A 23124-nucleotide genomic window follows, 5' to 3' on the forward strand; every position below is an offset into this window, starting at 1 on the left:
CATTTCCAGGGGGCATTGCCAAAAGCAGGGCAATAGGCTGCTTACCTGTTTGCTTTCAAGTTTTTCAGCCTGGCTTCCAAATCGTTGAGGAGATTTATCTTTTTGCAGCACTGTGAGCAGTAAACATCCAGTAACTCGCTGTTATAAACATGCCTCATCTTTCGGGGGGTTTGGCCAGCGCTGTTTGCAGGAAAGGAGAGATGTTACTGGCTGTAGTGACCAACTCACAACTGGCTTTCCTCTTGACTGTGTGTCTGTGTGTCAGAATCACAGATGAGGGACTTGAAGAATCACTTCTAACCACAGCCATCTAGTTCAGAGCTGATGATGGAGCGTTCTGACCTTAGGGCAAGTCTACCTGTCTGAGCTGAGCCTTTCCAGAGGACGTGGTCTGGGTGTCAGTGCAAAGAACCAGTCTGGGTGACCAGAAGAATAGCAAAAGGCATACAGAGTCCACTGGGATGCATGTAGCAAAGGCAGCTAGATCAGTATGTTCCACCTCAGCAATGCCCTCCTCTCATCCTGCCCATCCTCCCATTAGAGCCTGGCATGCAAACCAAAGAGTCTCTTCTCCAAGAGAAAGACAGGAAGATGAAAAACAGAGTGGCTGGGTAAGAAGTCACACAAAGCCCCTCAGATGGTAGGATGAAAGGAACCCTGGAATGAGGGGAAAGGGAGAAGTGGACACAGAGGAGGTAACTAGCTCTTGGCATGATAAAGAGAAAATAAATTCAAATAAAAAAGAGCAATCATGGCATGAAGTGCACTGAGCCCCAGGAATGAGAATGGAAAGGGCTGCACAAACCCAAGGAAGGAGGGGATGAAGGATACAAGCCATCCTCGTGAAAGGGCAGAGGAGAAGGGTGCTGGCTCTGCATGCAGGACAGAGGTGGCAAGGCTGGACTGCAGAAGTGCTGGAAACAGAGGGGAGCACGTGGGGGCTGCATGCAGAACAGAAGGATGCAGTGAGCTTGTCCTGTGTTAGCCATGAAGCACAAGACCTTCGTGTGCTGTTGATCCAAGCAGGCAAATCCTAGAGAATCTCCATGCTCAGCTCTTCCCAACCCTGCTCCCCCCCATTCCCCTGCCTGGGAAAGGACTGTAAAATCTGGAACTGACTTGGTCACAGGATGTAAGAGCTGCAGAGACTGAGGTCACATGCAGGAAACCAGTGCACTGCTGTGGCATTTCTAGCTCCCAGCAGAGAGCAGCTACTTGCTTATGATAACCCCCTGTCCGTGGGCAGCACTTCCCCTCCCAGCTCAGTGCTGAGGATTTGCAGTATCAGAACACCAAAGAGAAACAGCTTTCCTGTAAATCTTCTCTCCACTGCATCAGGGCTGGTGCACAGTGCTAAGCTGGTTCCCATTGCAGCAGACCCCTTCCAGTACTAGCCCTGAACTGTGAAATATACTGTCTGCAATACAACGCAATCTCTAGAAGCAAAACAGCCCAGTTATTTCAACAGAACCCAACAGAGGTTATCAGAAACAATATATTTGCTCAGCTCTTATTAAATGCAGTCTGTCAACTGGAAGGCAGAAAATGAAGTGATAACATTTTAAAGTGAGTCTGTGTAACCAGTGTAAACTCTGGTATGGTCAGAGAAGAATAAAAATTAAAAATTGTTTGTTAACGAATAAGGAGCAACCTGGAAGATACAGATGAGCCAAGGTCAGAGTAGGCGTTGGTTCTGGTCTCATCATCAGGGCATGGGCTACTGGGAGTAAAATCCACATCATCTCCTTCCCCATAATCTTCAAACTGTTCTTCATTACTGATCAGAGAGGCGGTAGAGTAAGTGGAGAGGTCAGATGCTGCAGAAGGGTTGTGAGGACTTGACCTGAAACAAGAGGTCAAAACATCTCGAAGGCCGACTTTGATAGCACCTCACCTCACATGGAATCTGCCACCTTCACAGCCTGTCCCCTCACTGGAAGTTGTACCCCACTTACTTTGTGCCAAAGCCCTGAAGTGCTAAATGCATCTGATGTGCAATGGACACGGTGCCCTGAAAGGCACGAGCACGGGAATCTACAAACAAGCTACTTGTGAGACAGGTTTGGATCAACACAAACCATTTCACTTTAAAGAGCACACCCTGATGATCCTCAGTCACCATTTCCTCGTGGGGACTTCTGCTCTGAATGCAGACAACTCCAAAATGCATGGGGTAGTGAGAGGAACATGTGCGAGACAGAGGTGGTCGCTGTATTCCATAATCAGAGAGTTTTCCAGTAATCCCAGTAAATCCTCTCCCACACCCCATGACTTCCAGCCACTCTCTTCTGTGTGGTCAGAAACAAAATTGAGCTCACCACAATACCTGAGAGTCACTAAAGCTACTGATGTGACCTTCCTTCCATCAGGACAAATCGTGTCTTTCAGAGCAGATAAGGATCACAAGGAGAGGCTGCCTAACTACCAGAGAAGCACTTCAAATAATGTCCAACAGGCAGGAATGGCAGGACCCTGTGACCTCAGAGAGAGGGCACAGAGGTAGATAGATCAGCAGAGCCAGGCACCACAGGAAAGCAGGTGGCAGAGCAGTTTTGAGCACATCACATCTAATAAAACAGAGCAAGTTGGCTGCAGAGAGGGCACAGTGTTCTCCTGCCCAGAGTCCAGACTGCCCTGCAGCCCCAGAGTGCACCTGCTGAGGCAGAGATTCCACACAGGTTTGCTCAGCTCCCACCTCAGTCAGGTATTCAGAGAGAAGCCACTAAATTCACATACAAGTTCTTACAAACAAACTTCTCCCTACAGAAAACCCACCTGGAAGGCCTGAAGTAAGATGATTCACTTGTGGAACCCTGGCTTTGCCCAACACACTGCTCTTCCCACTACAGAGCAGAATCCAGGGCCTCTGGAATACAGACAGGCACTGATGGAATCTGCTGGCACTTTGTGCAGATTGGTTCAAGTTTTCCACTCCCTCTGCCTCAGTGTACAGTGCCTGCACCTTCAACCCCACCAGCTTGAGCCACGGGACAGTAACTCCCAGTTGATGTTCTACAGCAGCTCAACAATATTTCCTCCTAGGTTTTTTTTGAGTCTGCCTTGAACCTCCCAACCTCTCCACAGGGAGATTCTTTTTCCCGTAATACTACACTGGTGAGCTGTAAACAAGAGATGCACCAGTGTTCCTTTGGCAAGCACTATCTGCATATCCCTTCCCTCCAAAAGCAATTAGCAGAAGAGGAAGCCTGCCAACATTTCAGATGTATGCTCTTTTGTTTCTCCCGTTTTATGAGATCCATTTATAACCTGCAACTCATTTATCTAACTCACATTAACAGAAATTAGGGCAAGTCAAGCCTGGCACACTATTAAAGGATGAAGATAGGAATACTCACACTAGAAATAGATCAAACTTATCTAACAAGGCTCCTTGGCTGGGGCATTAGTGAGAAGCTCAACATCTATTCATGAAGAACTGCTGTGCCATTTATTGATTAGTGTTTGGGAGATCTCATGATCTGTGTAACTGCAACTGCTGTTTGTATCTCAACATAGTTAACACCGAGTCAGTTTGGGAAGAAGCTCCTTGTAACACCTCCACCAGGACTGGAGGTCTAGGAATTGCAAAGCCATTTGAAAAGAGTTGCTAAAAGCAGATGATTTCCCTCATTCTAACGCTTTCTGAAGGAAACTTTCATGTGTTTGGTGTTTTTTGTTTGCTTGTCTTTTAAAGCTATCTCCTGTTCTGCGTGAAGCTTCACAAGTGTTTTCCCACAGATTTACCAAGGCTGAGGAGGCTTCAGAGGATAAACCAAGGTCTATCAGTAGTAGCACAGTAGCTCTTAGTAGTTCCTGCCTGCCCTAGAAGGAGGGTACAGGATGCACAATGCCTTTCCCACCCCCTTTACGAGAGCCTGACTGGCACAGCTGGCAGGAAAGACACTCATTTCAAACCCAGTACAGGTGAAAGTCACTGCCAAGGATGGGGCTTTGGAGAACTGGGAATGGCAAGCAAAGGAGACAAGTTTGATAGAGAGCTGATGAAAACTGTAATTATCTTGATAAATCTCTGAGATTGCTTGGGCAAGTGGGAAAAGGTCAGAACAGGCAGCTGAGAAATTCAGGAGGACGGCAGGAATGAGGCTGCACAGGGAGCACCTGAGAAGGCCCAGGAGAGTGAAGGAAGACTGCCTTAGCAATGAACAAAGCTCAGGAGACACAAGTCAAGATGGCAAGCCAAAAATAGGGAAGACAAGGCAGAGGCTTACAAAGCAAGCCCAGCTGAGCTCTGTCCTGTGGCACTGCATTAACTCAGTTCAAAGCAGGATTAAATCAAGTTGGGTCCTTTTCCCACCCCAGTCATCTTTAACCAACGTCCCCAGGGACACACCTGGGAAGAGTCAAGTTAGGATTACAGAGACACTGGTGTTAACAGCAAACTATGGTTACACACACACATGCCAGGACACCCCGTGTTAAACACCATTTACTGCTGAACACTAAAGGTTATGGAAATTAGAAACATAAAGAATTAACTTGGTACATGAAGTTGCAAAGCAAATCTGCAGAGCCCACACTGCCAGGTAACTAGATGCACAAAAGACTGAAGCAGCATTCCTCATACTGAACTGCTTTGCAGGAAGTATTTAATTCCAGCATGTAAAGCTTAAGGGAACACAGAAGATCCTAAGTTTTGAGGGATGCTAACCCAGTGATCCATCCTGGAGAGACTCAACAACACTTTCACTTCAACACACAAGTCCTCTGAGTGCTCACAGAACATGCCAGAAGGAGCCAGGACTGAGACTACCTAAGCAGACCTGGACATCCATCTCCCTCACACTGCAAATGGATGTTTAGTCTCTCAATCCACCAGACATCCTCAGCCTCCCACAGCAGGGATTAGTCACACAAAGGCTTCTCCCTGGCACACGCCTTGGAACAGAACAGAGCTGCCACGGGGCAAAACCAGCACTCACTTGTCCCCGGGCAGGAAGAGGCCCCCCAGGACACTGTCCTTGTCCTGGCAGACATCAGAGGCCTCTGAGCTCTGGGCACTCTCGATGGCACTGTCCATGTCAGACTCATGGTGAACCTCCTGCTGGGCCAGAGTCATCCCGTCCTCATCAGGGAACAGCTCCGACTCGCTGTAGGTGCCCTCGCTGTCCAAGTAGGCACAGTCCTGGAGTTCACCCCCCTGGAAAGAGAAGAGTTGGGAGTCAGTTCAGATCACCCCTTAAGGCAGTCAAGCAGATACAGGAGAAGCAATAACCCACTCTCTGGTTGCCCTGGTAAGCAACAGTGATACTGAATAAAAGCCATAAAACAACAAGCTGACCTGCTTTTACAAAGCCAGTTCCTGCAGGCCCCTGAGGTAGCTTGTACCTTCCAGAGGGGCTCAAATACTGTCTGACTCTTACATAGGAGTAAGGGTCAGAGGACACAACACTTAGGTATGAAATGCAATCAATTTTGCCCTAATTTACTAAAAAAATGCACTTGAAGTAATAAATATCCTCAAAGTTTTATAACAAAATGAGGCATCCTTTGAAAGAAGATAATACACGAGTCACTGAGAATTAGTCCTGTGATTAATATTTTAGATTAAACAAAAGCAAACCAGATAAGCCTAACAGTTTACTCTGTCTTTGAGGATGCACAAAAATATATAAGGTGAAAAAAGAGTTGGCAGGCGTTAAAATGGTTATGGTAAGTCATGGTGATAAAGATTTAAGAGAGCAGGAAAAAAAAAAAGACTGAAATCATCTGTTCCTGCTTCCTGGAACCACATGTCTTGATCAAGTATCAACTAAAATAAGACATCATTCTCATTAATGCAACTCTTTGCTCTTGCTGTTCGTCCTCTCCCTCCCCTTCTTGCCCTGTGAACACTCACAACAGCCAAGACAAGCTGGGTTCTATTTGCTTGGCCCTGAGGGACAAATAAAAATTCTTAATTGAAAAAACAAAGGCGAAGATTTCACTCTGTCCTTTGATAAGCAGCAACACAGGGCTGCTTTGACAATTCACATCCAGCATGACACAAAACTCAAAGGTCCAGAGCGAGTCCTGCAAATTCTCTGACTCAGAGCTCCACTCCAAAGCTCACCTGGAAGCTCCACAGGCAGCCTGACCATTGAGCTGCTGTCAGGAAGTGAAGACAATCAGGCATTTAAAGCTCAGTTCACTGGCAAAAGGAACGGAATATTTCATTCACGGATATACCTCATGTTTAGGCATAACTGTCATCCTACCCAGCTCCTCCCCAAGGAATCCCAAGGCACTGGCAGCCTGGCACCACTGCCAGCATTCCCTGCCCTTCTGCTGAGCACCTACACTGGGACACTGCCACAGTGGCACCACTTGCTACAGCTCTGCTTCAGCCTCTGGACACTCCTCTGCTGGAACCAAGGAGGCTTAAAGCCCCTCCTGCAGAACCAGAGATGTTCTGTGCTGATGACACAAACCGTCCTCAGTGTCTTTTTCACTTCATCATGACAAGAGTCAGGCAGAAGCTGCAGCTTCTGAAGATTTGCAAAAACTACCATTAGAAATGCAGGTCTCGCTGTCCATTTTTCCCCTGAAACACCAGTTTATATGACTGAGAAATCTCCCAGCATATGGAGGCTGAAAAATTCAAAACAACTCCACCTGCTCAAACCTCATTAACTACTGAACACCCGAGCAGGGAAAAGCACAGCACTGCCTGCTGTGTTTGAATCTCCAGGTACACACTGAGAGCAGACACTGGGTGCTTTTCTAGCTGAGCTTTCAGCAGGTCTTCCAGATGAACAAGGAATGTCAGTGAGACACTTATACAGTAATAACCACACGTGTAGATGCCTTTTCCCACTGCTCTGTGTCAACCTTATTACACCTGAAACTTTCCTCAGGTATCACTCAGAGATGTCCAAAAGGATATTCAGCCTTGGTTTCTGCCATGTAGTATCTACTGAAGCCATGCTGACTCATGCAATTGGATTTATAGCTCTGAGCCACAGCCCCTCATCCACAGGGTGGTTTGGCAGGTCAGACCCCAGCCCTAGAGCCTGTCCTGGCCCTGCCTTAGCCCCGGGTTCTCCAGCACATCTCACCTGCACCTTGCACCATCACAAGCAAGCAGGGAAAACGCCACTGTTGCTCTTTGTAAAGTACCTTGGGATCTACAAACAGCACAAGCAATAAGACCTTTTTAGTAGGTGCTGAAAAAGCAAATATTGTTAAGAGCAATTAAAATGTTTCAGAAGTACCGGGGAGTGTTTGTTTATCTAACATTTCCCCGAAGTTTCCTCCCGAATGCTGAGCCCCACAGGCACAGAGGTCCCATTTCTCCTAACAAATTTAATGCAATAAAGCCCTTGACTGCTGTTATGGAATTGCACCAGCTGGTAAAAGTCTGATCCAGGCGGGAAAGAGAGTAGCATGGAGCACACAATGGATCCCTGAAGCTCCCAATTAGCACGTCTTGTTCAGAGGTTTTGGAGAAGTCTCTGCTTAAGCAAGTTTTTATAGCAGGAAAATCTCACTGGTATTAAACAAATTAACACAAGAAAGTAAAGGTTAAGAAGATCACGAAAGACTCCCTTTTTGCTCTCTGTAGGTAACACCACACATTTGCTTTTTCTAATAATAGCTGCCAAGCTGCTCTTTAAAAAGAGTCCATTAGCAATTAAATGTGCAGTGTCATCTGTACAGGCTGAGGGCTCATTTCTCTTCCCTGTCACTTTGTGGCAACTTAACCTTTACACATTTACTTGTCTGAGAGTGCTCATCCACAGCTCCAGCACAGGCTGCACTGTCCCCAGCCTGCTCAGTACCAGGGATTCCTTCCCAAGTGCAATTGTTCTGTTCCTACACTTGTAAGTCCCGTGGAGAAAAAAAAAAAAAAAAGAGCTCTTGGAGGTGATGACCCACTGTAAGCCTGAACACCTACTTTACAGCTTCTAAAATGCCTCACTGCAAGACTTCCTTGGAACCCCTTCTGGAAGGAGATCCTCCCTTCTGCTGATCCCACCCTTGAGCTGAGGGGAGCTCAGGGACTGATGGGGACTGGATAAATGAAGAACATGGGCCAGCCAAGCTCCTTGGAGGAGCTCCCCCTCAGCTGCTTCCTCACAGGAGGGGAAGCAGATCCCACATCCCAGGCTGTCAGCCCTCCTCAAACCTGGTACCGACCCCATTCTTGGCACAAACCGAGTGCTCAGCTGCTTTCTGAGCACCCAGCAGCCAAATCACACCCTGAGGGACCCCCGGCCCTTTCAAAGCAAGCAGCACCAACAAACAACCCTGCCAGGAAGGCTCAGCTCCAGCAGCTGCATCAGCTGCTTTTCCATGCTTTTAAGAGCTCGAGGTCCACCTCCAATTGGTGCCAACGCCACTTCAGCAAGATGTACAGCAACCAGGACCAGCCCCTGTGCTGAAACCCGTTCTCTGTGAGTAGGAACTACGTGCTTTGCTATTAAGTTTTAAGAGCTTAGGGGTGTGGAATCACTACACCCCCAATAATGCAGTGTTCCAGGCACAAGGATACCTGTAAAGCACGGAACAAGGATAACAACACTGAGGTGTCTTTTCAACTCCTCAGTGAAACAGCCTTCAGTGCAACTGTCACAATTACACATTTAATTACAGGTTTTCCTTCTGTGGCCTAAATAACCAGTAGGAGAACACAGACAAAGCACCTTTAAAACAACTGATACAGGTTCAATAAGCCACTACAAGGCAAGAGGATCAGGGCATGTCACTAGTAAACAATATACAGGCATCCACACCTTCCTGACTAAAGCTGTAAGTTATTTGAAGCTGCAATTGTTCAGTGACCATGGTTTCTCACAGAACCCTACTTTCAATGATGCCATGTAGCACAAGCTGCTCACAGACCACACCTAAGCTGCTAAAAAAAAAAAAAAAAGAAAGAAAAGAAAAAGAAAAGGCTGATTGCACACCTTAACCCCTCAAATTATTCTTTCATAGCTTAGATATCTACAGTACTGCAGGTACCAAATTAGAAGCTGGCAAGAACAAGTGTTATTCGGGTAGCCTTGAAAGAGCTAACTCGAGTTTAAGGAGAGTTTAAAAAGTTTAACTATGAAGAGACACTTCCAGCCTGAGTCATTTGTTTGCAGTGCACATGTCATTAGCCCAAACCAGTATGAGAATGATGCCTTGAATATGAATCACTGTGGTTGTCATTCTGCTAGGCAGTTCCCTTTGTTGGCTGACTCAAAAGAGATAAGTGGCTGCTTATGATCTTGGAAGATTCACATTAAAAAAAAAACAAACAAAAAAAAACCGCCAAAAAACCCAGCCCCAAACATTAAAATACCACCAACACAACATAGCTGCGGGTAGCTTTAAACCTGCGAGTGCTTTGCACTTTATCTAATGGGATGCTCAAGATAACTCCAAGTGCTTCACAGGCAGCCGGCCCGACTGCTTGTATAGCAACTGTTGAATATTCAGCAACAGTTTGCTCTATAGAAGCACCTGCTGCCCAGAGATCCAAGGCCACTTCACAGAAACTAATGAATTCCCTTCCTCGAAAGAGGCGATTGTCTGGCTGCATTGAAGGCAGATGAGTAAGCCCAGCCTGCCTTTGCAACAGCAACCTCAAACAGAAGCAGGAGCCAGAAGACAGCGATTCCCATGGATTCCTTCTGATCCTTGTGGGTCAGGAAAGCGGCATCAGCATTAGGTGGGTATGGGAATACAGCTCTGCCTTGCCCTGCAGTGACCTGACTGGGCTTTCCCAGGTTGGAAGCAGTCCCTAAAATATGCATATAATACAGCTGAAAGCTAGTAACTTGGCTGACAGACAGGCTACATGACATGCCTACATCAGTACATTCACGCTGAAGAGCAAACCTCGTTAAAATTCATTCCCATCACAGCCAAATCACCAGCACCCCTGACATTTAGACAGCTTCACAGTATGACAGAGGAGACAGGGAAGAAAAGAGCATCCAAGTATCCCACCACTGTGCAATGTGACTGGTAAGAGCTGGACACACAACCAGAAACAAGCGATGCCACATGTACATCAGCCGTGGCACTTCCCTAGCCAGGATCGTGCCCCCAACCTGCACTCTGACAACCTGAATCTGCTGGGTATGGGGCAGATGCCAATTTGAGTCCCTGCACCCTCCCCCTTCACTTTCTTCCCAGCAAAAACGCAGGAAAAGTCACTTCAACACAGCTGGAAGGGAAGAGGTGCCACGTGGAGGTGTGCCAGGCTTGGTGGTCTCAGATGATTGTTACTTACTGTTGCACATCCATCATAAGAGAAAATCCAGGCTCTCTCATCTTTATTTAAGCAGCCACTGCATTGGAAGGCAAATATTCTCTTAATTACTGGGTGACAAAGAAGGGTGTGATGCGTTTCTCCCTAATGTGTTTTAGAAACAGTCACTCCTCAACAAACATCTACATATTTACACCAAGTGGGCCGTGAACTTTTTTTAAACGCCCAGGTTCTCCCCGGCATATTTCCCTTCCCTTTTCAGTCGTCAGGCAGAGGTGGGGAGGTGCTGATCTACCCTTTGATCTCATGGGAACAGGAGAAACCGCGGAAGAGGAAAATGTAGCAGCACTGAGCGAGACCACACGTGGGCATCTGCAGCCGTGATGTGAGTGAGCGCCCGCCGGCCCTCGCCCCCGACTGGCGCTCCCTCGCCCCCACATCTGGCTCTCTCGCCCCCACATCTGGCTGCCTCGCCCCCACATCTGGCTCTCTCGTCCCCATGCAGCTGTGGCCAGTGCACAGGGCACAGCAGGGGCTGTTCGCAGGTAGGCTGCTGGGGGAAGCAGGAAGCCACAGAAACTGCTTCCATCTCCTCCTCCAGCACGGAAGAACACCAAGTCTCCCCACATAGCTGGGAGGATAAAATCTCTCAGAGTTCAGCATCGGTGTGCAGAGCATAGTTATTTTACCAAGTCGTTCAAATAAGAAGCTATGTTAGGGCCATGGGTTAGTTTGCTCAATGCAATAGCTTTCTCCAACTGTTTTGTTACTCAAATCTAATATTTGAAGTTCAGTTTAAAGCAAACCTTCACACACTCCTGCTATGGGTATTGGAAGGGGCAAGTTTATTCCTAAAATCCAAATCCAGGATCGAGTGCTGGACAGAATCCTGAAAAGCCAGTGGAGAGTCCCCAGACACAGGGCAAGCTCTGCCTGTGCTGCAGTGCACTGCCAGCCTCTGCAGGATAACATCTGTATCTCACACAATTGTGCAATTCAAGGACAGCAGGTTCTGACTGAAAGACCGAGTTTTAGCTTCTGGGCTGTTCCTGCTGAAGCACACGAGCAGAGGGTACAGGGGTTCTGAAAGGCTGCTTTGTGCTCTGGCTGGGGAGTTCAAACTGACGTGCCTTTTCCAAGGCAAGGGAGAAAGGGCGTGTGCAGCCCGGAGCCAGCCAGGGAACGGCAGGAGTCAGGAGTGGTTACACTCTGCTACCTGTCACTTTAATTGGCCGTAATAGAGATGCCAGACCTCATCATGCACAGGGTCCAGATCCAAGCACTCCTTTTCACAGGTCATTGTTTATGCTCTGAAAGTTTTAACATTAAAAGACTTTAGCAGACTGCTAATTTGATCCTCTAAAGAAAGTTTAAAAAAAAAAAAAAAGTCTTCCCTTTACTTTGAAGTTGCGTCCCATCACTCCCCAGGCTTCTTCCCACTGCTGGACTATCATACACTCATCAGCCATCACTGGAGGCTCATCAAAGCAAGGAGCATCCCTTTGCAGATGAAAAAAACATCCTAATCTGCAACGTTAGGAAAAAGAGTACATTATCTTCAGCATGAACAGGGCCAGCACATCAACCACAGAGTTCAGAACGAAACCCACTGCGTCGTTTGGCACCTTGTTCCAACGTTGTTTGGGGCACATTTAGCTCTGAGTTGCAAGACAGTTTCCCTTCTCTTTCACATCCCCAGTGGTGCAAAGTGTCACCATGCTGGTACACCATGAGCATGTCACAAACACCATTCAGGAAACTCCTAAGGTGTCCACTCCAGTAGAAGCAGAGACGAGACCTAATTACCTAAAAAGTCTCTGGTACCATTTTGAGAGTGAAATGCTTGTGACTGTGCAATCTGCCAGCCCTCTGCAGACTGACCCCAGGATCCTTCCCACACAGTGAACTGCTGGGACAGCCCACAGCAGGTACCCCCCTGCCACCCCCTGCCCTGGGACAGGACACCCTGGTCTGGCAGCTCTTGTGTTGAAATGAGCTGTGAGCAACTCAGCATCGCCTCTGCAGCGTGTGTGGGGGTGCTGCAGACCTTGGCTTATAAAAGCTGGTATGCAACTAAAAAAATTATTCATATTTGCTTAAAAAGATCTGCGCAGCAGATAATAAATGTGACATAATTAACCCTCTTGAGAAGCCTTTGCCTTCAGATGAGACAATCTCATTCTATTTTTAAAAAGTCAGAACAGCAGTAACAGGGAGGGGGGATGGAAAACGTCAAACTCTCACCAGGGTTGGCTGCCTGGGACTGATGCTCAGACTTGACCTTGTTGAACCTGTCCCTGCTGAACCTGCCCCTTCAGGGCCAGTGAAGGCAGCTCTGGTACACTGTGGGCAGCAGCATTTACCACTCCTTTGGCATGGACACTCGGCAGCAAAATTAGGGAGGCCACTGTGCCCTGGGTGCCAGGTGTCACAGCATCACTCACACAGCAAACACAGAGCTGCAGCTGATGGTTCAAGGCACCCCCAAGACCCCCAGTATAGACCAGTCTTAAGACCAAGGGGCAGAGCTATGGTCAGATTACGTTATTTTGAAGCAATGCTACCAGTGAACACCTATACCATGACAGGGAGAGCTGGAGGCTACTTCCAAAGAAATGTCTATTCTAAGCCTAAAGCAGAGTCCAGCACTCGCCTCTCAGTTCAGTTCCCTAATTAAGCAACTTTGTAGTTACAAGATGCTCTTTGTAACTGCTGTTTGCTGCTCAGGAGACAACTCAGCTCACACGCCAACATGTTTTCCTTGACAGGCCTCAAGGTCACCCAGTTGGGTGCTCAGTAAATAACAAAAAAAACTTGCATCATCTTTGCCCGGGAGTGCTGCAGGCAATGGGTGAAGAGTTCCTTGAGCTGATTTAGTGCTGCCCAGCCCAGTGGCTGGGTGAGGAGAAGGAGGGTATTCCTGGCACCTCCAGAGCACCATTAGGCACAAACAGCGTGAAGAACAGGAAGAAGCCGTCCCAGGCAGGAACAGTTCTGCCTGTGTCTGAGCTAATTATTTACAGGAACGCTGGTCAAATTCCCATCCCCCCAAAAGAACTTAGCAATTATAATATTCACATTTCTTTTCTATACCACTGCAAGTCTGGCCTCCAGCAAACACAGGGAAATAAAGCCATTTAAAGAAAAACAAAGGAAAAGAGATGTTTGCCTCACAAATCATATTTCTGCCTTGCCACCCACCCAGATTAGATTACACTGCAGTCTCCAGAGGGAAGGGATGCTTGGGGAATGGGAGCAATTTCAGACCCCAAGAGGTAGAGAAACATCTCGAGTTTCTTCAGCACAGTAAGAAATCCAGCCATGCCTGATAATGAGTGGTTTATGTTGGCAAGCAGAGGGAAAGCATTAAGGATGTGGCTTTGCTCTATTTTACACAGAAACACTTCCCAGAGCTCATTGGTCACTCTGAAGGCAGACAAGCCTAAAAGGTAATTTACTTCACGTTTAAGAAATACTGAAGTAGCTCTGAAGAGCTCCTCATTAGGAGGAGGAAGGAGCTGCAGGACCTTGGCTGCTCTTCAGCTGGTGGCTGGGCAAACCACAGGTGAAAGTGTCTCTGCTGCAGGAATAACTGGAACTGCAGCCTTTATCCAGCAAAGATCGTAAGCACTGATTTTTAAAAAAAATTTTGTCTCCCCGTCTATTTATAAAAGACCTTTTATTTCTTTTTGAAGACAATCTCTCACATACTTGCTCTTCTACTTTCTTACAGTGAAGTGAATGCATTAATTGCAGAAGGGCTGCCAAGCACATCACTGAGCTCCACACGTGACAAACATGAATTAAGAACCCACTGATCATAAACTCTGGCTCAGTCAACAAGCTGTGTTTTTTCACTTATACAGTAAAATACACATAAGGCAGGAGATATTTCTACCCTTGGACCTGCACAGAAAAAGCAGATGGGGACCAAGTAGAAATCATTTATAAGAACATTAATTTGCACACTGAAAACACAATTCAAAGCAGAACCATATGCAGAGACCCCCTACTACTAACCAGCAGTATTTGCTGCAACACAGTGCCCAAAGCACTGCTTTATGTCGTCAGGAAGGACTCAAAGAGCCTGTCTTATGTTCAGTGTAGCAATCAACCTACATGACTAAAGGAAGAATAAAAGGAATGACACTATTATGCTGCAATTCAGAATTTAAGGGGTCAGCTACCCAGACATGGCGAGCATTTGAGAATATTAATGTTTGGATAATGGTTAATTCAGCAGAAACTCACCATTAGTTTTATAACCATTTAAAACATTCCACTAGGACAGTATTCAAAAGACTGAGAGTTAAGATCAAGCCATGCTCAACACATGCAACAGCACTGGTTAATCAATAACTGGAGCAAAGTGATTCCATTCCCCGTGCTATTTTGGCATGGGAAGTGTTTTGTTTTGCAGGCTTTGCACATGGCAGAGATTCTCCAACCACACTGGTGGTAAGAGCCCCCTGACAAGGCAACCACAGCTGAGAAACATCTGCACATCAGGTGGCTTCTGGGAGACCTGCTGCTGTTTGCAGTAATTCTTCAAATAACAAACTTAAAAGAAGCCCATTAAAAGAGTATTTAAAACTGCTTGAAGGCTGCCACATCTAGTGTTGGGTACAGCTCAAGCTCCTCTCAGTTTGGGCAGATGCTGCCAAACAGCCAGTGGAAATTCCAGTCTGTCCTTCTGTACCCAGTTGCATGAATAATATTCCCCAATACTGCAGATATCTGTTGGTGACTCCATGTTATTCCACACCTCCCCAAAAATCAGAAGGTCCACAGGCACAAAAATCACAGTTAGGACAGGGCAATCTAATCCCAACACTGGAGCAACCCCACATTCAGTGTGTCATCTGAGTGCAGTAAGACTGTTTTCAACAGAAGCAGTTTATGACAGCATGTCAAAAGGGAGCAAAATGATCACAAATTATACTGGTATAAAGGCCTGGATACAGGTACCACAGAGTCCACCTTCAGGGAGCCTATTCTGAATCCATTTCAGAAGTTTTCTCTCCTCTGCGCCTCTTTCTCAAAGTAAGTTGATAAATCAGCCAAATAATGTGAGGATACATTGTTACCTGTGTCCCCAAAGCCACAAATAACCTCACAGATCTGCCACAAACGATGAAGGTATTGCTACCAACCAAAGCAACAACATTGAACTGCCACTCCAAAATCAGCAGTAGCACAATACACAGAGCAAGGACTGCCCCAGATCACTTCTGCGTAACAGGAAAGCACAATTGCTCTTCTCCATTTCAGAGACACGACAAACAACTGCAGGCCAGGAACTGTTCACAAAGTCTACACTCCCACCACTGAAAGCTTCAGAGGAACATCTCTGCTGTGAGCTGCTTTCCTGTGGTGCCAGGCACATCTAACACAGGCCCATCAGGGCAACACGGGTCCCACACGAGGGCTACAGGCAGCGTCAGTAGTTCCAGCACAGACTGTCGTGACAGCCACACACCAACCGCAAATCATTTTTTCCTGCCTATGTCACCGGCATCCCAGAGCCAGCAAATGCATTCAGAACCACAAGTGGGTATTAAAAACATTCAACAGTAAGTAATGGCAATCCAAACACGTTGCCAGTGCCACTGAAAATAATTACAGAACGAGCCCCTTGCTTGTGTTCATCCTAAAAAAGTAGTTTTTTCCCTCTTCTTCCCCTTGTAAAGGGTTAAATCCCAGATATTTGGGCATCTCCAGGTGATAGAGCTGAGTGCTGTATGAGGCTCAGCTACGCGGGAAGACACCCCTTCCTCCCCAACACCCCCATTTCACCCCACAAGGCTGCTGACAGCCACGTATGGTTTGGCGTTTTCCCATATAATAGTACCCCCAGGACCTGCTCGCTTCCACAGCGAGCCCAACCTTCCAGCACACACAACTCCGGAGCGAAAAACCCCTCCTTCGGCAAACAAGAAGAAAAACCCCTGGCGGGGTTCCGCTTCGCTCTACCTGCATTCCCCGCATTTCACGAAAACGCGGACACCGCAGCAAAAAGCCCAGAGACGCTTTTCCCCCCTCTGCTCCTCAATCCCCACCGGCGCCGCGCGGCCTCACGGATCCCCCCCCTTCCATCAGGAATCCTCCCGTCCTGACGCCGCAGCTCCGGACGGGCAGAGGCTGCGGCGTGGAAAACCCCCCCCCCCCAAAAACACCGCCGAGAACTTCCTCCTCACCCCGCACGGAGACACCGACCGCCGCTTCTCCTTCCTCCTCCTCCCCGCCTGCTCTGTGCCGCCCGTACCTGGCGCGGCGCCGGGAGGTCGGTGCGGTGCCCACGCCCCGTCCCCGCCCCGCAGAAGGGGCGGGCGGAGTGCGGGGGGCGGTGGGGCGGGCAACAGTTGGAGCATCCCCGCCCCGCCGTTGCCAAGCGACGCGGAGGGTCCGGGCAGAGGCGTTTGGTACCCGCGGACCCGCGACAGACATCGGAGCGCGGGGTCCGTCCGTCCGTCGGTCCCCGTCCCCCGCGGGTCGCCCGCGGTTGGGTGTTGTGCTCGGGTGGGTGGGAGCGGTGCGTGCCCGACCTCGCTGGTGGGTTTAGCTGCACTCCGGTTTTGCTCAAAAATAATTCGATGTCGCTCAGAATTATTCGTAATTAAAATCAGCCGTGATTGCTAGTGAGAGGGGAAAGCTGCTTGGGATTCCTGAGAAAGGAAGTGCGGCTTAAAACCTTAGTAATTCTCTATATATTATATAATTTACATTTATATATATACACATATATATATTACATATAATGTTTATATGTAATATATATATATAAAATATATATTAATCATATAATTATATGTAATTTCTATGGTTTTATATAATTATGTGTGTGTACATGACACAAGTTACCCAGAAAAGCTGTGGCTGCCCCATCCCTGGAAGTGTTCAAGGCCAGGTTGGACAGGGCTCTGAGCAACCTGGTTTAGTGGAAGGTGTCTCTGCCCCGTGGCAGAGGGGTTGTAAGGAGATGATCTTTAAGGTCCTGTCCAACCCAAACCATTCTATGATTCTATGTGTGTATATAAATGTATATATCTATATCTTTATATACCTATATCAGTGCTCAAGCCTAAGGTGGGCAGAGACCTGTTCCCTGTGGGGAGGAGGTTGTAGCGAGAAGGTCCCAGAGCAGATCTGGGTGAGGGCAGGTAAAGCATTGCCTCACTCCAGGCACTGCACCCATCAGCCTCCCCACTCCGGGGTCATGGACAACTTTCCTGCAGGTGGTGAGTCTGCAGGAACACATCTGAAACACCAACAGAGGAATTTTTAAGAACCAGTTTGGGTTTTCTGACTCCTAGTAAGTGAAGGCAGACATGGCTGTCAGGTCCCCAGGCAGGGACAGTCTCTGGGGACATCAGAGTTCACTGGGGATCACCTCACCTGCCTGGTGTTCCCTCAATCCTACAACAGAGTGATGATAAAACATATCTACGGCCTCCCCGTTGTGGTGGTGCCAGGCTAAAGCACCCTCAGTGCGCTGCAAAGCAAAACAGATCCTGTTAGGAAGTGATGTCTGTTTTGTCCTTGATTTTAATCCCTTTAGTTACAAGATAAAGAGAAGCAAAACAGAAAGGCTGAGAACAGTCACACTGACTTCGCTATTTTATACTCACTTCACTTAGAAGTTGTGTAACTTCCTTTTTCGCAACACCTCGAAAGAACTGTGTTTGCTGTGCTGTCTGTGCCAATGAAGAAAAAAATAAATAAAGAAAATCTGTTTCTGTGGCTTTGCAGCAGAGGACTCTGAGGCAGAAGGGGGTATTATTTCCACAGAACTCCTGTCCAGGGGCCTAACCCTGCCCTCACTGACTGTGACAGTTTTCACTGCTGTATCACACATGCAGACAAGCACCTCCCTCCCAACCTTAAGGTACTGAAAGACTTGGAAAAGGGAAGAATTCCCAGTCGTTACCCGGCCATATTCCAAAATCTATTTTTAAAGTTACCTACAGGTGTTTCAAAAGAGCAAAGCTCTTCAGGTTGTACTTTAGTAACAGTGCTCATGTACAGAGTTACAGAGATGCTGTAAATGTAAATCATTGAAAGATCACTGAAGTACTTTATACTTCTGTCCTCAAATCTTTTGGACTTCGCTGTGTCCAAAGACAGGGCATTTTCCAGAGAGGCCCAAGAGTTACTTGAAGCAGAGGATAAGGAAATTCTCACAAACAGACCAAAGCAGGCAGACACAAGCCCACCAGACAAACCCATCTACCAGCTTAACATCTCATGTAGTGCCTGAGCCTGCCCTCATTTTCGTCACAGCCAGTGACTCCTAAGTGTGAAATATTGCTGTTCAAAAAGTGAAAGAAGAGAAAGAAATTCATTAGCCTCGATTCTCACATGCAACGCTTAAAGCAAGCACTGAACTTGACCCTTTACGCAGTTCACTGAAGGAAAAAGAAAAGAATTCCCTCTCTGCTGAGCAGGGAAGCGTTGGAAGGGTGGGGGATGCCTTAGGTTTGGTGTAACAGCAACAGATGAAAGCGAAGTGCAGCTTCAGCCAGCACAGGCTCTGTCCCCACGTGTCCAGGGAGGTCACTGGGACCCAGCAGGGCTCAGCTTGGGGCGGGTCCCTGCACACACAGGACCCAGCAGACCCCGGGCTCCCTGCGGTGGCTGTGGGGCTCCAGACCCTTCCTGTTTGGGAGCTCTCCTGGGAAGCTGATAAGCTGATAATGAACGATGTAACAGCGATCAAAACCACCTCCCAGACATCCTTCTGTTCATTAATCTAAAAGAACGGGAAAGCACTTTTCTGCAAGACAGATCTAGGGACAGAAAACTGCACTGCTTATTAAATAGGGCACTTCTAAAATCTGCTTTTCCTTTCAGTATTCAATTTGAAAGAGACAGTTGTATGTCAGGGGTTCACTGCAGAATAAACAACAACCTTAAATGAAATAATTACCTGCACAGTACATTTTGTAATGGTTTCCTGGAAGATGCAAGTCAGAAGTGTTTGTATTGTTACAGGGATTAAGGCAGTATTACAGATATTGTGAAATGGTTCCTGACACTTACAGAACCATTAACCAACACAGCTCGACTTCCAATAGCTTGTGATGAGCAAAACTTAAAATAAGCATTAAACAGATAAAGCAGCAACAGTTAAAATGAATATTATAATAGAGATGTTAAGAACATAAGCACAACTGCGTGGTACACCAGCTGAATGTACTACTCACTTTGCTACCCAGGGCTTTGCCATTTATTACACAGTAATAACTGAGAAGGCACAATTCTCTCATTGACAGAAGTGTTTCTCATAAAGGTCCTAGAAAACCTACAGGGTTTAGACAATCACTGCTTATTAAACAATGACTGTATAAAATCTTTATTTAGTAATAACCCTAGCTATAATACAGGTCCATTTCTCACCTCATTAAAGCTAAGCCTGATTAAGTGGAGATTGTTATAAACTGTCTTTGATCTCCATTGAGACACAAACCTTATTTTTACATATTTCATGGTGAAGTGACAATTTTCTGTTTGATATGACTTACGATTCGTTTCCTACAAAGGGAAATGCTGCGCACGCTGTCACGCCTGAGGGAGGGCAGGTGGCCATCACTGGCTTCTCTTGGAGGGGCGAGGACTAATTTTGGGAGTGACACAGGCCTTCAAGTGCTTCATGCCCAGGAGCAGAGGGGGTGCCCGTCTGCCCAGGGCAGCAGCCTGGTACCACCGGCAGCTGTGACTCGCCTGAGTCAGCGCCACAGGAGATGTTGCGTGATAACATTTTTCCCATCTGAGGCTGGAGTCTACTCTCTTGTCATGATTTCAGGCAGCTGAGGGATTTGTGCAGGTTAGCAATTGCTCAGATGACCACAGACACTGAAATTCGCTCCAGGCTTCATGTGTAGTTTGCGTGAATAGGATCTGCACATGGAGACCCTCTTGAGCGTGGTTATTTGGGTATTCTGTGACTCCATCAGCAGCAGAATTGCTGCTTTTCAAAGGAAAGCCCTACGGTGGCAGATGTGCTCATCCAGTGCCTTAATAGCTGGCCCCTGAAAACTGCAGGGCGTTCCTTCACACCCAGTTTCCACCTTAATTCATCTTGTTTTTCCCTAAATCCCATCTGCCATATGTCTACTTCTACAAAGAGGTGTTTGAAATACTCTTTGTGCACTCTTGATTCCTGTCCAGGATTTGAGGTGGGGTTTGCTGACAATTACCTGTTAACAGAGAGTAAACTTTTATCCTCATTACCTCAGGAAAGAAAAGAGATGGTTACACTGGCAGAAGGACCCTTGGTACTGCCAGATCCCACAGATAATGCTATGCAGAAGCATGCCAGAGGAAATTTGGGAAAAATATTTGTATTTGGGTGCTTAAGAGGAAGACTGCTGAATACACAACTGCCTAAGTCACAATCACTGCTGGCTCCTTCCCTGTGAAGGAGGAGAGGCATGGCAGGGGTTTGGAATGAGATGATGTTTAAGGTCCCTTCCAACCCAAACCATTCTATGATCCCACGATCCGATGATTTCCAGTAGCACCCAGAGTCTCTGCTGAAACCAGAGGCTCCTGGCCAGGAAACGCTGGGCAGGGTGTGTTGCTGAAAGGGTTTATGGCAGGACAACCTGCTGATCTGGTGCAAAGCACCACAATTTCTCTGGAGCAATTCTGAACAAAGCCTGGCACCTCCTCTGCTGTTCCAGAGGCAGAATGCTTCCTCTGAATCTCACTAACTCATCACTCACAGGCGAGTCACCCTAATGACAAGAAACTGGAGCTGAAATGTGAAGAACAGAGACTAATTAATAATGAAGATAATGAGATCACTGGAATGTATATACCAAACCTGCATCTTAATTATCTCATGGAAACTGGCAACTCCAATCATGTTTCAAGAGCCTTTAATCGTGTTCTCTCTGATGAATATTGGTGGCTATTTTGCAGAGACATATGTAAAAATACCTTTTGTATAGGGTTTTTCCCCTACAATAAGAGCCAGCCAAGTTACTACTGCATGTAACTGCTCTGCTTCAAAATGAGATATCGCAGACTTGTAATTACAGCTGGCCTGATCTTCATCTCATCTACTCTCATCTTATTTTGGAGTGCTTCCTTTGAAGGAAATGCAGCAAGACTGGTGTGAATTACTGCAGTATTATTATGAATCCCTTTTATTATGACAGAACAAACCAAGAATGATCCCTAATTAAGCTAAGAAGTTGCTGCAGAAACACAGGGAGTGTACAGTCCCTGCCCCAAAGACCTTACAATTAGGATAGGCAAAGACAGACTTTGAGGTAAAAGGGGACAGAGGGAATGCAGAATGAGCTCACTCCAGACTACAATTTGTTCCCATGACTTGCTTGAAGGGGAGGCTGGGAGAAGGCTGAGATAGGATGAACATAGGAGAAGTGTGGAGCTGGTGAGATGAAGACTGTAGAGGGGGAAGAAGCAGGCTGCACTTACAGCCAACAGAGCCTATCCAGAACTTTCTGCAGTTTCCTCCCTGCCCTCCCCATCCCTTCACCCCTGGATGGGGTGAGGAGGTCAGCTCCAAACTACAGCTGCACAGGAACATTGCTCTGAGTGAAGCAGGCTCAGCTCAACCCCTGCTTCCACTCCCCAAAAAAACAAGACCCCAAGTGTCTGCAGAGAGGCTTATTTTAGTAAGTAAGGAAGCAGCTCTTCAGACTCCACACCATGGGGTAGACGGGGGGGTCTGCTCTCCCCACAACCTTTAACATCAGTGACAGCAGAGCTCCTGCTTGTGTCCTACCCTCAGGAGCAGGGCAGGCAGCCAGGCACATCAAACAGCTCGGGTCAAACAGGGCTCACAGGAGAAGGTCTCTGTGCAAGACGAGAGCACCAAAGGCAGGATGGGGCTGGCTGAGGGCCCATTAGCATCAATTCCTTGGGACTCTAATGAAGCTGGACCTGACTCTGTGACACTCAATTACAGCACAAAGACATTTTGGAGGCCTTACCCACTGCTCTCTCTAGAGAGGAGCTACTTGTAACCTTTTTGCCATCCGTAGGTTACACTTTAGTTGCTTAATGAGGCTGCGTTTGGAGAGATTTTCTGTGTTCCTCTCCAAAACCTCTCACAAGGGACAAGTAGTCAAGAACTGTTAGTCCAAAGGCCAGATAATGGAACAGGATATGCCTTCCCCTCTGAAAAGCAGTTTATTTTTTGTTCATCACCGCAACTGTACCATTGGCATTTTTTGTATCCAGCCCTGAAGGTGCTTCATAATGGTAGCTGTGAATCCACGATTAAAGCACCTTTGCCAAAAGCGTTACAAAAATATGCCAGACACAAAATCTGCTCTGTTTAGCCTTTGTCAAAATGACCAATAATAAGGAATAAAATAAAACAATAGGCTATGTGAGCAATTTCAAGCGAAAAATACGCAGCCTGTCCCTTAGAAATGGGCTGAGAGGGCTCTGCAGACCGAGGGCACGGACACATTCACTGTGCAGGTAAGAGCACAGAAGATGGCAAGGAAAGTGTGAGCATCCCTGAGCCACCCCAGAGCTTAAACCAAGGGGGAGCCAAGCAGAAAGATGGAATCACATTTACTCAGCTGTCTCTGCTCTGGCAAATTGACTCTGCTCCTCCGTGGCTCCAGGAGTTACTGCCCTACCTGAGCGAGCAACTGGCCAGGACTCAGGTGAGCCTGGAGCTGTGGATGGAGCTGGGGGTTCTGACAGCCCCTCTGACACATGTGTTGGATTCTACTAGATTCTGCTTTGTATGGTGTGCAGAAGACAGGCTGCTGCCTGAAGAACACACCTTTTGGTAGTTTCAGCTCTGAGAATACTTTCATGATGTTTTTAAGCTTTTAGCCTCTACCCATATACCACACCCTGTTAGCAGAGGAAAGGAAAAGAAAAAGAATCAGCTGTCCAGGACAAGAATAATTCATGCTGACCAGTGGCTAATA

The 23124-nt window shown here is 47.2% G+C and overlaps 1 protein-coding gene across 5 annotated transcripts in view; it reads right to left on the bottom strand.

Annotated features, from left to right (window-relative positions):
- The window catches only part of RAB11FIP4 (RAB11 family interacting protein 4), a 117490-nt gene that overhangs the window by 13823 nt on the left and 80543 nt on the right, over positions 1-23124 (bottom strand). For 3 of the 5 annotated variants that reach the window (XM_027654471.1, XM_027654474.1, XM_027654475.1), the window contains 3 exons: positions 4941-5158; positions 1652-1843; positions 46-180 (listed from right to left, as the gene is read on the bottom strand). In XM_027654471.1, coding sequence (XP_027510272.1) covers positions 46-180; positions 1652-1843; positions 4941-5158 — 545 coding nt within the window. Of the gene's footprint in view, positions 1-45; positions 181-1651; positions 1844-4940; positions 5159-16398; positions 16529-23124 lie in introns of those variants that run through there. The other 2 variants (XM_027654473.1, XM_027654472.1) reach the window with 2 other exon arrangements.

Source organism: Corapipo altera, unplaced genomic scaffold (genome assembly GCF_003945725.1).
Source record: "Corapipo altera isolate COAL_440 unplaced genomic scaffold, ASM394572v1 343, whole genome shotgun sequence".
Classification (NCBI taxonomy): domain Eukaryota; kingdom Metazoa; phylum Chordata; class Aves; order Passeriformes; family Pipridae; genus Corapipo; species Corapipo altera.